The 14,526-nt window shown below is 31.1% G+C and overlaps 1 protein-coding gene across 6 annotated transcripts in view; it reads right to left on the bottom strand.

The window, feature by feature from the left end:
• Positions 1-14,526, bottom strand: part of LOC124357421 (pleckstrin homology domain-containing family A member 6) — a 194,270-nt gene that overhangs the window by 69,808 nt on the left and 109,936 nt on the right. For all 6 annotated transcript variants that reach the window (XR_006921942.1, XM_046809213.1, XM_046809215.1 and 3 more), the window contains one exon: positions 12,576-12,769. Coding sequence is in view for 5 of the 6 variants with exons in the window: in XM_046809213.1 (XP_046665169.1) it covers positions 12,576-12,769 (194 nt within the window). In the remaining variant the exon portion in view is untranslated. The remainder of the gene's footprint in view (positions 1-12,575; positions 12,770-14,526) is intronic.

The following is a 14,526-nucleotide window of genomic DNA, read 5'->3' as shown; positions in this document are numbered from 1 at the left end:
TGGATGTGGTTTTATTTTTTCTCCATCCTTCCTTTAGTTAAGCTTAAACCTATAGACACTGAAATAACACAAAAATTTATGTAACAACCTATTCTGGAATATAAATTGTTACATATGAGATAACTCACAAATTAACATTCATCACCATAAAGACAAAGATTCCATGAATGTAGTAATTATCATAATCAACACTCAGTTAATAATTGAATAAAAATAAAATTTCCTTAATACCTGTCTTGGATTTATTGGGAAAGATTTTTAATTATATGTATCTTGTATCCATGTAGACACACGTACATATAAATTGGCATACTTGTGTGAGCAGCACGAACATGCGTGCACACACACACACACACACACACATACACATAGTATAACATAATAAAGTACAATTTTAATTTAATCAAAAAAATCATACACTCTTGATGGGTAAAGATTTAATTATTGATTATTAGGCGTTTCCTTTACTGTTACATACATTAACTACTCTAATATAAAATTAACAAAGCGTGTTTCCCAGAAGCTTTATTTATTAGAAGAATTTCATAAAGTTACGTTTCATAAAAAATTGAGTGCCCTTATAAATATTTAAAATATACATATTTACATTTTTGTTTCAATTAAACTTTTAATCTAAACATGTAGTCAAACTAAGCTAAAAACCAGAAATTAAAATATTACAACAACACACTGAAAGACATTTTAATGTATTAATTTATATAATAATATATACAACAGTAAACATAAACCTATATACTATTACTATATTAATTAATTTCATTGTTGTGTTATTATCCTACATTTATTTAATCCTCTGATATGTATAGATATTGACAAACTTGTTAATCATATAAAAATCTTAAATTATTATACCATTACAAATAATACATTTTGAGTACACAAAAGAGAATATTACCTGCCCCCAAATAAACAAACGACCACTGATAATACTCAAGGGGTCTATACAGTTCATAATTTTATCAACAATGATTATGAATCCCTTGTATCTTGAATTGTGTTAGTAAGCTGGAATGGTTGTTAAGGAGGCTATGTCTCTTGCAGCTTTGCCCTATCGTCAATGGTATTGACAGACCATTAAAAAGAGTTTTTCCATGTGCCTTTTGTCACTTATTTGCATATATACTATGACAGACCCAATAAATGCTAACAATGCTTATGTGTACTGTAACAACGGAAGACAATACACATCAACAATGATCACAATTAAATTCTGGAGTCGGTTCTGATGAATATTATCCAATGGGAATACATTTGTACCTTGTACTATATAAATGCTTTGTTGGTTATAATTTTTACAGATGAACTCATTTTGAAGTATAATCTAGAAGAAACCTTCTTATCTTTAGTTTTTATGAAGTACAGTATGTATATTTAATAGTTGAGTGTTTTAGTGAACCACTTTGAAACTTTTGTTAGATAATTAACAAATAACAATTTCATGAAATCCAAATCCGAGTTTGAAGAGTTGATTATTATGCATTTAAAACCAAGCTTTGTGCAAATCCACTTGTAGCTGAAAATCCGTATTTCTACGTTCTTGGAAATTTTAAGATTTAAAACCGATTTAAGTTCTCCAAATGATGTGTTCAATTTTTATTATCTAGTTGGTTAAGCATTAGTAGACTCTGACAACATAGAAGACAAATCTAACACAAGCTCAAAAATAAAAAATTTAAAGCAGTAAATGTAAAATTCAGTTTAACATGTTCAATGCGGCTGGCACAATATCGGGTCAACCACATCTGGTAGTGATATCACTAAACATTGCCTCATTGTGAGCTCAGCATTTGGTGGCAAGGGTTTTATTGTTATTCATTGTGGTGCTTAGCTTGTTCATTAAATTTTCGTCTTCAATATGTAATCCTTTCATTTTTCCAGTACCTTCAATAAAGTTTTTGAGTGCGTTCCATTGCATGCCATAACAACTATTAAATTCATTTCGTCTTATTACATATGTTATGAGCGTGTTTATATTATTTAAGTTATAAGACTAGAGTCACACACCACAAGGACTATAGTATTTATAAACATCTTCAACAACCAAAGACACTTCAGGTCTATCTAAACACAGATAGATACTTAGTTTGGTCCAATGTCTTCAAACTTGGTTAAATTGTAGCATGTTGGTTAAATTTTATGCCAGTTCTCTCATAAATAATTATGAGTTATGATAAAAATAAAATAGTAAAAGAATAAGACCTTAAAAAAAATAACATAATTGCTTTAGACAAGAGTGTGTAATTTTATTTACTCAGGCAACACGCTAACTCACCCTTGTTCCACAACACCTTTGTCAGTTCCTGGATGAAGTCAATGCCAATGTGCTTAGCAGCAAACATGATGAGAATAGTGCTACATATTTTATTATGAATTATAAATGTAAACTTTTCTATATGAGATGGATATATTTTACGTTAAATAAAACAAAGCACTCAGTAAGGCATTGTATGTAAAGCAATAAATAAAAATATTTATCATGCTTTAAATGATAAAAATAGGCTACCTCTAATTTTAAAGTATTACTAAATGTAGCCTACAGTGTTCTAAACAATTAAATCTGGCTACCTTGTTTGTTTAACTCTTGGCAACAATACTTTGTTGTACATATTGGACAATACATATGACTAGTAAGTAATAATTTATTTTTACAAGGGGCAATATATACTAATGTGGTCATGTTTACAAGGTGAGAACAGCCATAATGTTTAACCCGCGAGAACTCGCGCTACAAGAAGTTACGCAAGAACTCGCGTTGTTAGATCGAATCTAACATCCTCCAACCAACTAAGAACGGCTTTTTCATGGTCTTCATTCATTGCAATAATTGTAAAGTCATAAAAGAACAGTCTACGAAATATAACTCAAAAGCAAACTGAAAAACAATAAAAATCACTAAACTGATGGATTTAAACTGGCAGTTGCGCGATCACTCGCACCGTTAGATCGCTCCTAAAGCACGGGTCACACTAGGCTGATTGCAGCCGCGAATTAAAGGAAGCCGCTACTACCAGCTTGATGTGACCACAGAACCCGCAGCTGGTGCTACCAGCCGGCGAGTATTTGTCAGCGGCTGGCGAAGTTGGACATGTTCAACTTTTGGTCGCAGGTAGCGCCAACTAGCAGGTCACGTGATTCATTCGCACAAGCTGGCGCCAGCTTGCAGTGCAATCTGACCACCCCAGTAGCGTGTCAGCGGCGAGTAAACTACACGTGGTTTTGTGTTTACATCCTTTGTTTTGTTCATTGGGTTCGTTTAGTTACTGCTGTTTCGTAGGTAACTGTTAATTTATACTGTAAAAATGGCTGAGTTGAAGTGGTCGGGGAAGCAGGTCATTGAATTTTTTAATTTACTTCAAAATTATCCGTGCTTGTGGGACGTTTCATCACAGGATTACCTTAATAGGAATGTCAAAGAGACAGCCTACAATAAACTGTTGGAAAACGTAATGAATGCTGGGATGCCTGCGACAGTTGAACTCTTGAAAAAGAAGATTAAGAGTTTACGCGACGGAAGCGCCTGTTTGAACTTGGTATTTTGTTTTTTTAATCAACGGTTCAACTAATTCCAGCAATTCTTGGAATTTAGGAGCTGACATTCGTAAAACATTTCTGTATGTTTCTGGGTCCTCTTCTTGTAACTCTTGGAGAAGTCTTGCAGATGCTCCTAATTCTTCTCTTCTCACAATCCAAGGTCTACTCCACCAACGTCTCTTCTTGCGGTTGAGCATTTTCTCACAAAGCTCCTTCACACACATCCTTAATAATCGCTTAATTACTCGTTTACGTGGACCCACAGACGACATGCTGACTAGAACTAGAACCAGGCGAGTTAAAAGCGAAATGTGACCGGGTTACCAGCCGCTGCTTGCTGGCGCTACTGCCAGCCGCTGATAGCCAGCGGCTTACAATCAGCCTAGTGTGACCCGTGCTTAACACTGGGCTGACATGATCACTCGCGCTGTTAGGTTGAAACTAATAACCCGCGAGGAGCGTCCGCCCCCCCCCCCACCATGACGCCCCACCCTAGCGACCTACTGTCTAAACATGATGCAATACGCAGCAGACATACCCATAGAAGCATAAATTAAGGGTTCAGTGTTATAACATAACAAATAAAAAATATTTTATATAACACAAAAAATATGTTAGATTCAATCTAATAGCGTGAGTGCTCCTGGGTTAACACCAGAAATTCCATCAAACACAGAACAAATACTTTAGGTCCAAAACTGAGAGAAAATAAATACCTATTATTTTTAATATGTAAATTATCTTTATTATTTATAGAAATGAATTCACACACCGTATTTGTATTTATGTATTTATCGCTTGGTCAGTTATATATAACAGCTGATTAATGTCCCAGCAATTTGCTTTAGGTTAAGTAGTGTTACTTCAAACTCATTACACTATCAAAACAGCTGATTTTTATGGAGTATGGAAATATTACTGAACTAACATTTAAATTATCCTCCAGTAGTAGGTGAAAAAAGAATCATATTTCTAATAACTAGTGTTACTTCAAACTCATTACACTATCAAAACAGCTGATTTTTATGGAGTATGGAAATATTACTGAACTAACATTTAAATTATCCTCCAGTAGTAGGTGAAAAAAGAATCATATTTCTAATAACTAGTGTTACTTCTAAATAATTACAGTATCAAAACAGCTTATTTTTATGGAGCATGGAAATATTATTAAACTAATATTTTAATTCCTGCAGTAGTAGGTGAAAAAAGAATCCTATTTCTAATAACTAGTGTTACTTCTAAATAATTACAGTATCAAAACAGCTGATTTTTACGGAGTATGGAAATATTACTGAACTAACATTTAAATTATCCTCCAGTAGTAGGTTAAAAAGAATCATATTTCATATAGTAATTTACCATAATTGTTAATTATAGTAAACTCAATCATCTGAAATATGAATACAAGATTACAATGAAGAAGAAAGAGGAACAACAAAAGGGTTACACCATTGTAACAGAAGGAGACCTTTCCACTCATTCGCTGCTATATCATCCAACATTTCCCTCTACAAACATTAAAAAATTAGTTTGTAATTTTATTAAGTTGTTTATAACTAAGCAGAATATCATGATATTTTTATTAAATGTTCTTTATTTTGACCTCCTAATACTTAAAGCGACGTTATCTACTGTATTAAAATAATATATTGGTCCTAGGAATTTAAAATTTATACGATTTCTTTAATGACTAGCTCAAACCCCATATATTTAATAACATTTCAACAAGAATTTCCTAAAATAGTGCTAAAGATACATATTCTAATTTTCAATTTTTCATTTGACACAGAGAAAGAAATTATTTGCACTTTGAAATTTAAGTCACGATGAAGAACATTGAATTTTGATAAAATGTTACCCCTCAGAGTAAGCTGTAATTGTGAGCACATCTCTGCAGCATACATGTGAGTACACTTGCTTGTACTAACCATCTGTTGTGTCTGTAAATTGGTTAAAACAAAAACTATTTCCTTAGTTATTATTAGGCCTAGACCACCTGTGTCATAACTAACATGTTAAGTTTCTCAGCTCACACCATGTCAAAACATAGCTTGCATAATTAAGTTCTTGAATTTGATAACTGAAGATGGCTATCCACATTGAAACCAAAATATTTTAAACATTTAATTGTGTAAGGATTGTTTGTACGTGTTATGAATTGAAAAACTTAGATTTTAGTTAAAATTATTTCCTGTATTGAATTTAAGATGATGAAAATAATAATTCTAGGTTTGAAGTATTGCTTTATTGTTTTTAATTACTATATCTAAATGATTTTTGCTGTGTTTTAAATTAAAACATTGATTACAGTGAATGTGACTACTACTGAAGTTAGTACATTTTTAATGCCGCAGTGAACATGTAAAACTGCTAATGATTATTTTTGTTTTAACTATTCCAACTATTTCTATTCTGAAGAAAGAAATGAAGTTCCCCATATTATATTTCGCGTTGGATTACAGACAGTGTTAAATATTTAAAAAAAAAAGGTAGCTCTGTGGTGAATGAGAAAAGGGAAAGATTGAGGTGTCTATGGTTAATTTGGCACCAAGCACAAAGACTGCTAAGAACGGTGCTGCCTGAGGATATCTCTGTTCTATTATACAACATAAAGAGCTGTTCATGAATCCTAGCTTCATCATTCATACTCTATATTAATTTCAAGCAATAAGTGCAAAATGAATTGCAAAGAAAAATTAAATCAGGTGTTTTCGTACTCAATGTGTGTAGCTTTTATTAATATACAATATTTATGAAACTCTCAAACACCATGCAGTGCTGCAATCTTGCACAATGAAACTACTGTAGATGTGTTAACAGATACTGATATACTCTGCTAACTGTTCTGCCCAAGTGAATATACACTTTACTAGACTATAACATGCAATAGTAAATAGTATCTGACATGACACTGATCACTCTAGTGGCATGAAAATGTGGATTATTAGAAACTTGCGATCTTAATTCATTTAGACAAACCTGGCTGAAGCCAATCTTCTCTATATTTTATTTTTTTAATAGTTTTCTCATTGATTTATAACGTATATTTTCTGGGACTTTACAATCCTAGTAAAAAAAGGTTTGCAGTTTGCTACCAACCTTATTTTATGAAGTATTCAGAATCTCTTAAAAAGTCAACAATTTTTTAAACTAATGACATTTTTGCTTTTTATCTTATTAAAATCTCTTTGAATATCTTACTATTCAAAATCAACTTTTTAGATCAAAATAACTTTTTTATAATTACTATCAATAGTTAAAAGATTAAATTTTCACACAATATCATGAAGTTGTTACAACCATACTTCAAATATTTAAATGAAATTTTGGAAGTATTTTCTCTAAACAATACTATTAAGAGATATATTTCAAATTTTATTAACTTCAAAATAAGTTTTCATAATTAATGTTCATAGATCTATTATAATGAAAATAAGCATATTTTGTACAAATAATATGTTATATTATTTTATCTGGAACTAAAAAATTAATGCAAATATAAAACAGATATAAATGACTGCGAAAACTTTACAATGTACACAAAGCCACAACTGCTGTCTCCTGGGAAATTGGAGGGTGTACGTAAAATGAATCAACATACCCTTAGCTCTCACCTAGGGCTGATACTCATTCATAATTCACAGTCTACTATTGCATATACACCTTTTCAACTTTTCTATATTTGAATAAAGATTTTCTATCAAACACCTATTACTTTTAAATATTGTTATTTACATATTCTCTGTAGCACGTTCTTGAACATAGAGTGAACTTATCAAAGTTTTACAAATTTGGAATATAGCTCTAGATCATTTATAAATGTTTAATCTTCCCAATGTTTTACTTGAATAATTTTTATGTTTTTCAGTCCGTTTCATAAGACTGTACAAATTCACCTACCTATGTAATCATTTCATTACAAATCTCTAATCTATTTCGCCAAGCATCTTCAAAGCCACTGTTAGGTAAGATACTTTAAATATATATGGATTATAAAATGTTCAGTGGCATATTTTAGTAATTACTGATGGAAGTAGTTATTTACACTAAAAAATTACACCAAAAAATTCATTTATGTAAACCATAAAAATAAATCGCAATTTTCAATTAGTTATTTATATAAATAAATAACGAACAGAGCACTACAGTGCGAGGCAGCAGGTGTACCACACACTAGTTGATTACCACAGTTTGCCAGGACAGAGACTATTCCGCACACTACTTGACTACTCATTATTAGTTGCACAGAAGCAGTTCCAGCTGACCCCAGAGAATTAAAGATTTTATATGCAGCAACTGACAGGATGAGTTGAAAATCAAAACCACTTTCAGGTTCCTAACTTTTCCTTGATCAAGCAATTTGTTTTATTTCACTTTATTTTGTAGTTATTTTTGTAAGTATGTAATGAATGACCTGATTACTGTAGCTTAGCATCTAATTAAACTTTAGTTTTGAACAAAAATCTTGTAGTCAATGTGTGGGGAGTGCTTCAAAAATTTAAAAACTTGAGTTCTATAGTGTTTATGATGAATGATACTTGAGCTCTGGCAGGACAGGAGTTGAAAGTACATTTTAATTGTCATCTGTACATTATTCTTTTTTTTGTTTAAATAAATATATCTTTAAACTTGTATAGTGACTGCACGTACATTTTCTTCAGGGTTTATTTTATATCCAACTGAACCACCTCCCTGGTTTTCACCACCCATCGCCTCGAAAGGAATTGCTTAATCATTGCTATCTGCTTTGAGCTGCCATCATAAAGCTACTTTTGGACCTTCTAATCGAAATATCTATTGATAACACTGTTCTCCTCATTCGTTGAATGTTTTTATGCCTTGCGATGCTATCTAGTAGTAATATACGAGACGTTTTATCAACCTCTTCATTGACAGTGGTTTAGTCGTTTTTCATCACAATTCCTTCCAACTTCTATCTTATACAATCATTGGAACTACTTATAACTTTCTGCAACTACTGTTTTGCTGTCATATTGCTGTAATATTTTACAGTTATTTGTACAAGACATGCCCTGTTATTTTAATATAAAAATAAAACAAATATTCCTTGTACTAATGAATTTTTCTTTAGATAGTTTCTTTCATAAGGTTAAAAATGTTTCTAATACCGCCATATGTAGTTAATTTTATAATATTTACAACAATGTATAATAGGTAAAGGTTTTGTTTGAATATATGTGTTCAAATAATAAAAATGCAAAAAATTTTTTCTGCGGTGGATCAGCCTGTTGTTGCCAGAAGTGCGTTACTGTAATTTTACCAGGAGAATAATGTATATAAAAAAATTAACTTTGCTTTATTTAACGTAACATTATTCATTTCTTAACCTGTTTAGGAGTAGCTGAAAGTGGTTTCAAAAGATTACTGTTGGTTATAGCCTTTTTATCCCAATAAAGTAATGACGGTTTTAACCGTCCATCAAGGGCTTTTTAAAATAATGTACTGTAGGTAGCTGTTAACGTTCTCTAGTGGCTTTCTTCACTACTGTTTTGTCTGTGAAATGTTGAAAGTAATTATTGCTGGAAGGTGCTCTGGCTCCTAGTTCGACATAACATATAATCACAGCTTTGCCACCAATGTCCTACAATTTTCTCTCACCAAGACCATTTATTTATATGCTATTCTCGGTTCTAGCAAGTCATTGATCATTGATTTACGGTGCTAACTCCTAGTAAAAGAATTTTTATAAAATAATAATAATGAATCAAAATGCTACTTTGTGTGCTCAAATACAACACAGAGTGAGAGTAAAAGAAAAGAAACTGATTATGAGTGCACTAAATGTAAAGTAGCACTTTGCATCTACTTGTGTATCAAAATTTATCATACTTTTAAATAATACAGAATTTACAATTTTAAAACCAAAAAAGTATTATAAGGCAATAGCAATAATAAGGTAATAAATTTTGATCTGTTATAATGTTTTATGTGTTTTGAATAAATATAAAACTGAAAAGTGTTTTCTACTCCCTGTAGTCCATTAATGATACTTTCGCTTTCTTTATTAGACCCTTAGTAGGTTGACGATTATAGCCGTCAGTACTCCTTAACAGGTTAAACTCCATACATTCATCAGTTGGCCTTGACATGACAATGATGTATAGATTGAATTTCACTGATGTCTAGTCTGGTTGACTTATCCTTAGAAATGTTACTACTAATAGTCCAGTGACCAGGAACTAAGAAACCCACTTCCATCAATACCATTAAAATTATAATAATTACAATTCCAACTCCCAATTTTCACACTGGCCCATTTTCCAATTGTCATCTCTTTTGTCGATTTGGAAAAACTAGACTTCTCTAGTAGTGCCCGTATTGACTGGAAAGGCACATAAACAGGTAGAAATGAAAACAATGCTATAATAAAACATCAAATTTCCTATACATCTTGCCTCCCAACAACTGGATTGTATCACGAGTATCAGTCTGTCACATGACAGTTACTCCTCTGGATTCAAAATATATGTTCAGCCCATTGAGAAAATTGATTATTAAATGATAACTTCACATTGACTTACTAACTCTAATGCACTACCAACACTGAAACTAAATTAGTTAGTGGTATTTCACAATTAAATAGATGATAATAATATGATTTTATATCAGTTTTAACTCATTTGGCTTTATTTTGGAATCAATCAGAAGACTTGGAAGAGTCAAAATTTTAAGATGCACATTAATTCCCTTTCTTACGATGATAATGCTATTAAATCTAATTTTTTTACAGATAGATCTTTAGGTAGGCATATGTTATGCAGTGTTACTGTATTTAGTGAAAGTAATTTACAGGTTTGTCCTGTGATTTTTTTGCCTACATTTGGCAAACTGTATAGAGCTAATTTTTTTTTTAATTGAAGCAATTAAAAACAAGCAAATAACAAAATAGCAATTAACAATTTTCAATATTTTAATAATAAAAATGTTCTTGTATGATGTTTAAATATAACAAAATTAAACACTATTAATGAAAAATGCTACTAGTATATTGATCAAAAACTATTTAACTACATTATTTTGCTTGTATAAATAATCCTTAAGTTCCATTGTTGTAGTTGATGGCTGAGTATCTAAAGCATTGTATCCAATTGGACAATACAATTTATATTTTGAAGATAAACTCAATAATTATAAATGCAGCAATGAATGGTTAAGTACAAGAATAATTCAATGGAGTCACTGCTGTCAATGGATATTTCTGTCATGAAGTGCAGTGTCTAAATGTCTTACTGTAGAACAGAAAATGCACATTCATTTTCTTTCACTCATTGTCAATAAATTTATACTTAGTTGATGAAATAATGAATTATAAGTGACAGAAAAACCTCTCATTATTTAGAATACAGTAGTATTGTAGAACATCTTCTGGTGAATAATTTTAGTCGCATACTAAATTATACTAAATACTAAACTAAATGAGCAATTGATATCTAGCACTGAAACAATACTGAGGCAAAATCGAAAAATGTTATAGCAAAAAAATCTATGTATTGTTGCATCAGTCTTTGTCACGATCCAGCAGTCAATGCCGTTGCTTATTGGCCGGTTATTGAATTTTGCGGATCTTTTTTACATAACTTTCGTGTAAATTTTAGTTTGCGTTGATTTCATTACTATTGTTATATTATGTGGTATTAGTTCAGATGTTCAATGCAGAGTTTTTAGTAAATGTAGTGAACAATGTCTACTAACAGTCATTGTTCAGTCAAAAAAGGCATTCGTGTTACGTTTGTTTGTTTATTGTTCATCTAAACTAGGCTAAATATAATCATTTGATGCTGTTCTAGAGCTATGACTGGAACAGCAACATTAGATTCAGTGAAATTGACAGGGTTATAGACTAATAACAAATCAGAGGATTCTGGCATTAATTTTGAAATATAATATGCTCAAGAAGAGTTCCACTATTTATACTACGCTTAAATGAAAATAATGTTGAAATTGAAGTTGTTGTTCCTGAATTAGGAAGTGGTGAAACGAATACAGGCCTATTTTTCTGATGTCCGGATAATCAAGCTGGCCTCTGCCATTGAGAGTGTTTTAAGGCGTGTCACACTATTTCTTATTTTTAAAGTTTTTGTATAGTTTGGCTGTATGTATGTATAGTCAGATAAACGACAAAAAAAAAAACTGTATGTGTTTTTATTTGTAAAGAAACCTTATACTTTGGAGTTAAACGCAATATAAATTCAAAAATACCATATCCTATGATTAAGTTATCTACATAGTATGAAATCCAGTCATAATTGCCAAACAAAGTCACGCAAAAGGGAGTAAATGAGGTAATAAGTAATATGTCAAAGGACTAATTAATTTGTTTTTGAAAATCATAAAATACATAATTTCTAAGCATTTACAGAATTAAGTTAATAATCCTTGGAATATAAACTATACAAGATGTTTAAAATATCACTTTGATTCATTTATAAATCTTTACTTATTATAAGATCCACAAAGTTACCCATTACTGAAAAAACCTTAATGTTTGTTAATTTAAAATATAGTTCAACAACGTAAATTAGGCATCAACTAGTACCTGATAATGGACTAGCTGATTGCAATACAAAACAATTTATAAATCAAAGTCATTGATTTGAATAAAGAAAGCTTGAAGACATCACCTTGCCACCCCCTCAGCATGCTGCATGCCTGCTGTAAGCGTCAGTCACTAATTCCTACAGCTTGAAGCTTCGATTTGAACCTTTTACAATTCTAAACTTGACAGTCAATATAGTTCTTGGAGAAATAAAATAGTGCTTTATTCCTTCTCTTCCAATTAAATTTGTACAAAAATTGAAATAAGAAGACAGTTATTTCACCACTTCAAATTAACACCAAAATCTTAACCCTTTCCATTAACCATAAAAAACAAATATTTAGGAATAAATTTCTCAATTGCAACAATAAGATGTAAAAAAGTGAAAAATACAAATTGCACAAGGCTCAATATCTCTCATGACTTATCTACTGATCAGACTTGATTAGACACTCCAGCTTACCTTCGTCATCGCTAGAGTAACTGTTGTATCGACTGACAGAAGTTACTGAGCGGCGACCATCTTGTGAACGGCTGCGTCCTGCATCAGAGTGCTTGCGGCGTGCAACTCGCGCATGTTCCATTACATCCTTATCCCACCCATCACGTCGCCACGCATTCGGATTTGGCTGAGTGTCATTTGTCAAACTCCTTGATCTGTGCAACATCACACATTAAAAGAACAGTTTAATATATAAAAGTCATACAACATTAAATGCAATTAAGTACTTACTGACAATTATTCCTCAAAGGCATTTTCCTTGTGAACACCCGAGAAATAACAACTTATGCACAAAGTTTAATATAATCTCTATTTGTTTTTTCTTTAAACAGGCATTTGAGAAATATAAAGAATCTATTAGCCGTTCACAAAGAATCGGTAATGAGACTTGATGACCAGAATATTTAGACATGGGTAAGATTGGTATTTCACATTGTAACTCATTTTCAGGCTGCAGCAATTTAGTTCAGCAGTAGGTCAGACTCTTCCTTACAAACCTTACAATGATTTTAAATGAATATTTTGTTTGAATGAGAATACATTTTAAAATATCCCTTCCATCACAGTCGGAAGAACTGAAAATTTCTTGTGCAGCTATTATTTTTCAATGTCAAAATGAAGAAGATCATTACTAGTTTGAAGGTTAATTTGAACAACACTGACAATATAGACTCTATGGTTAGCATGGTAGTAAACTTTGGTGATGTTATAGGCATTGAGAGTATGGCATCCCATATTGAAAAATAACACACTGCAGTACTACAAATTTTTGTTGTTCGTAGACATGCTGACACTTTGAAATGATCAATATATACTGTCACAGAGCTAAATTAAAAATATTATTTCATATGATAATTCAATCAAACATTTCATGTTATTATATACATTGAAAAAAGATTTTTAGTTAAGTGGTATTAGCCTAATTAATTAAGATAGTTTGACAAATGCAGAACACAGTCACAATAACAAACTGGAATTAACAGAACATCTTGTCCACAGTCAAAAAACTGCATCATTTTCATGAGATCGTACGAAAAACATAGGAAAAGAACTTTTCAGCAATCAACAATGCATTAAGTTGTATTTTTATCTAGACTGGATACATCAACCGTAAACGATTCTTACTCATGAAATGGTACTTGTGTAAAGGGCATACTGGCTTATAGTTTACTGGTTCAAATAGATCAAAAACATCTAAGAAACCACTTTACATAGTTACAAATAACATTTATAATCTTGTAAGGTTTTAAGATGATGAAATATTTTGATTTTATAAGTTTTTCGTAGAATTACATATCTTAAATAATTTATAAATTTACAAGCTCCATACATGACTCTTAGAGCTCCATAACGAGACCAATGCTGAATTTTTTAAGCCACTCAATCAATAATAAAAATTAAGACGATAACTGAATAAGATTTGTCATATAATTATAAAATGTCATTCTCAAAAGCATAAACTTATACCAATCTTATATACAAATTTTGTCTTAATTGGATCACAATTTTTTGAGTTATGAATTTTTGAAGCTGCAGTTTAGTTGAAAAGCGCCAAAAACCAATATCTTTTTTTGTTTTTAATGGCATAGAACTGTAAGTTTTGTTTGTAAATAATTTGAAATCAAGAGTATGGTTTATTATTATCATACTGATTGTGACTTATTCTTATTTGTACAGCACCTATGATTGTAACTTATTTTTAAATATTTTTAACAATTTTACCAATACATGAGTTTTGTCAAACAGTGTGAAAATTTACTTGCTAAAAGTGTGTTTACTACTTATCCTTATTATAAATAACGATATGTACAACATTTTTAACTGTATGAGTATCTGTAATTTACCACCATTAAGTAAGTTCAAGTAAATATAACAAGTATAATGTTAAAATATCAAGAATTCGAGGGGAAAT

This window comes from Homalodisca vitripennis, chromosome 3, assembly GCF_021130785.1.
Source record: "Homalodisca vitripennis isolate AUS2020 chromosome 3, UT_GWSS_2.1, whole genome shotgun sequence".
Lineage (NCBI taxonomy): Eukaryota > Metazoa > Arthropoda > Insecta > Hemiptera > Cicadellidae > Homalodisca > Homalodisca vitripennis.
This window is presented reverse-complemented; position numbering and strand designations above follow the sequence as displayed.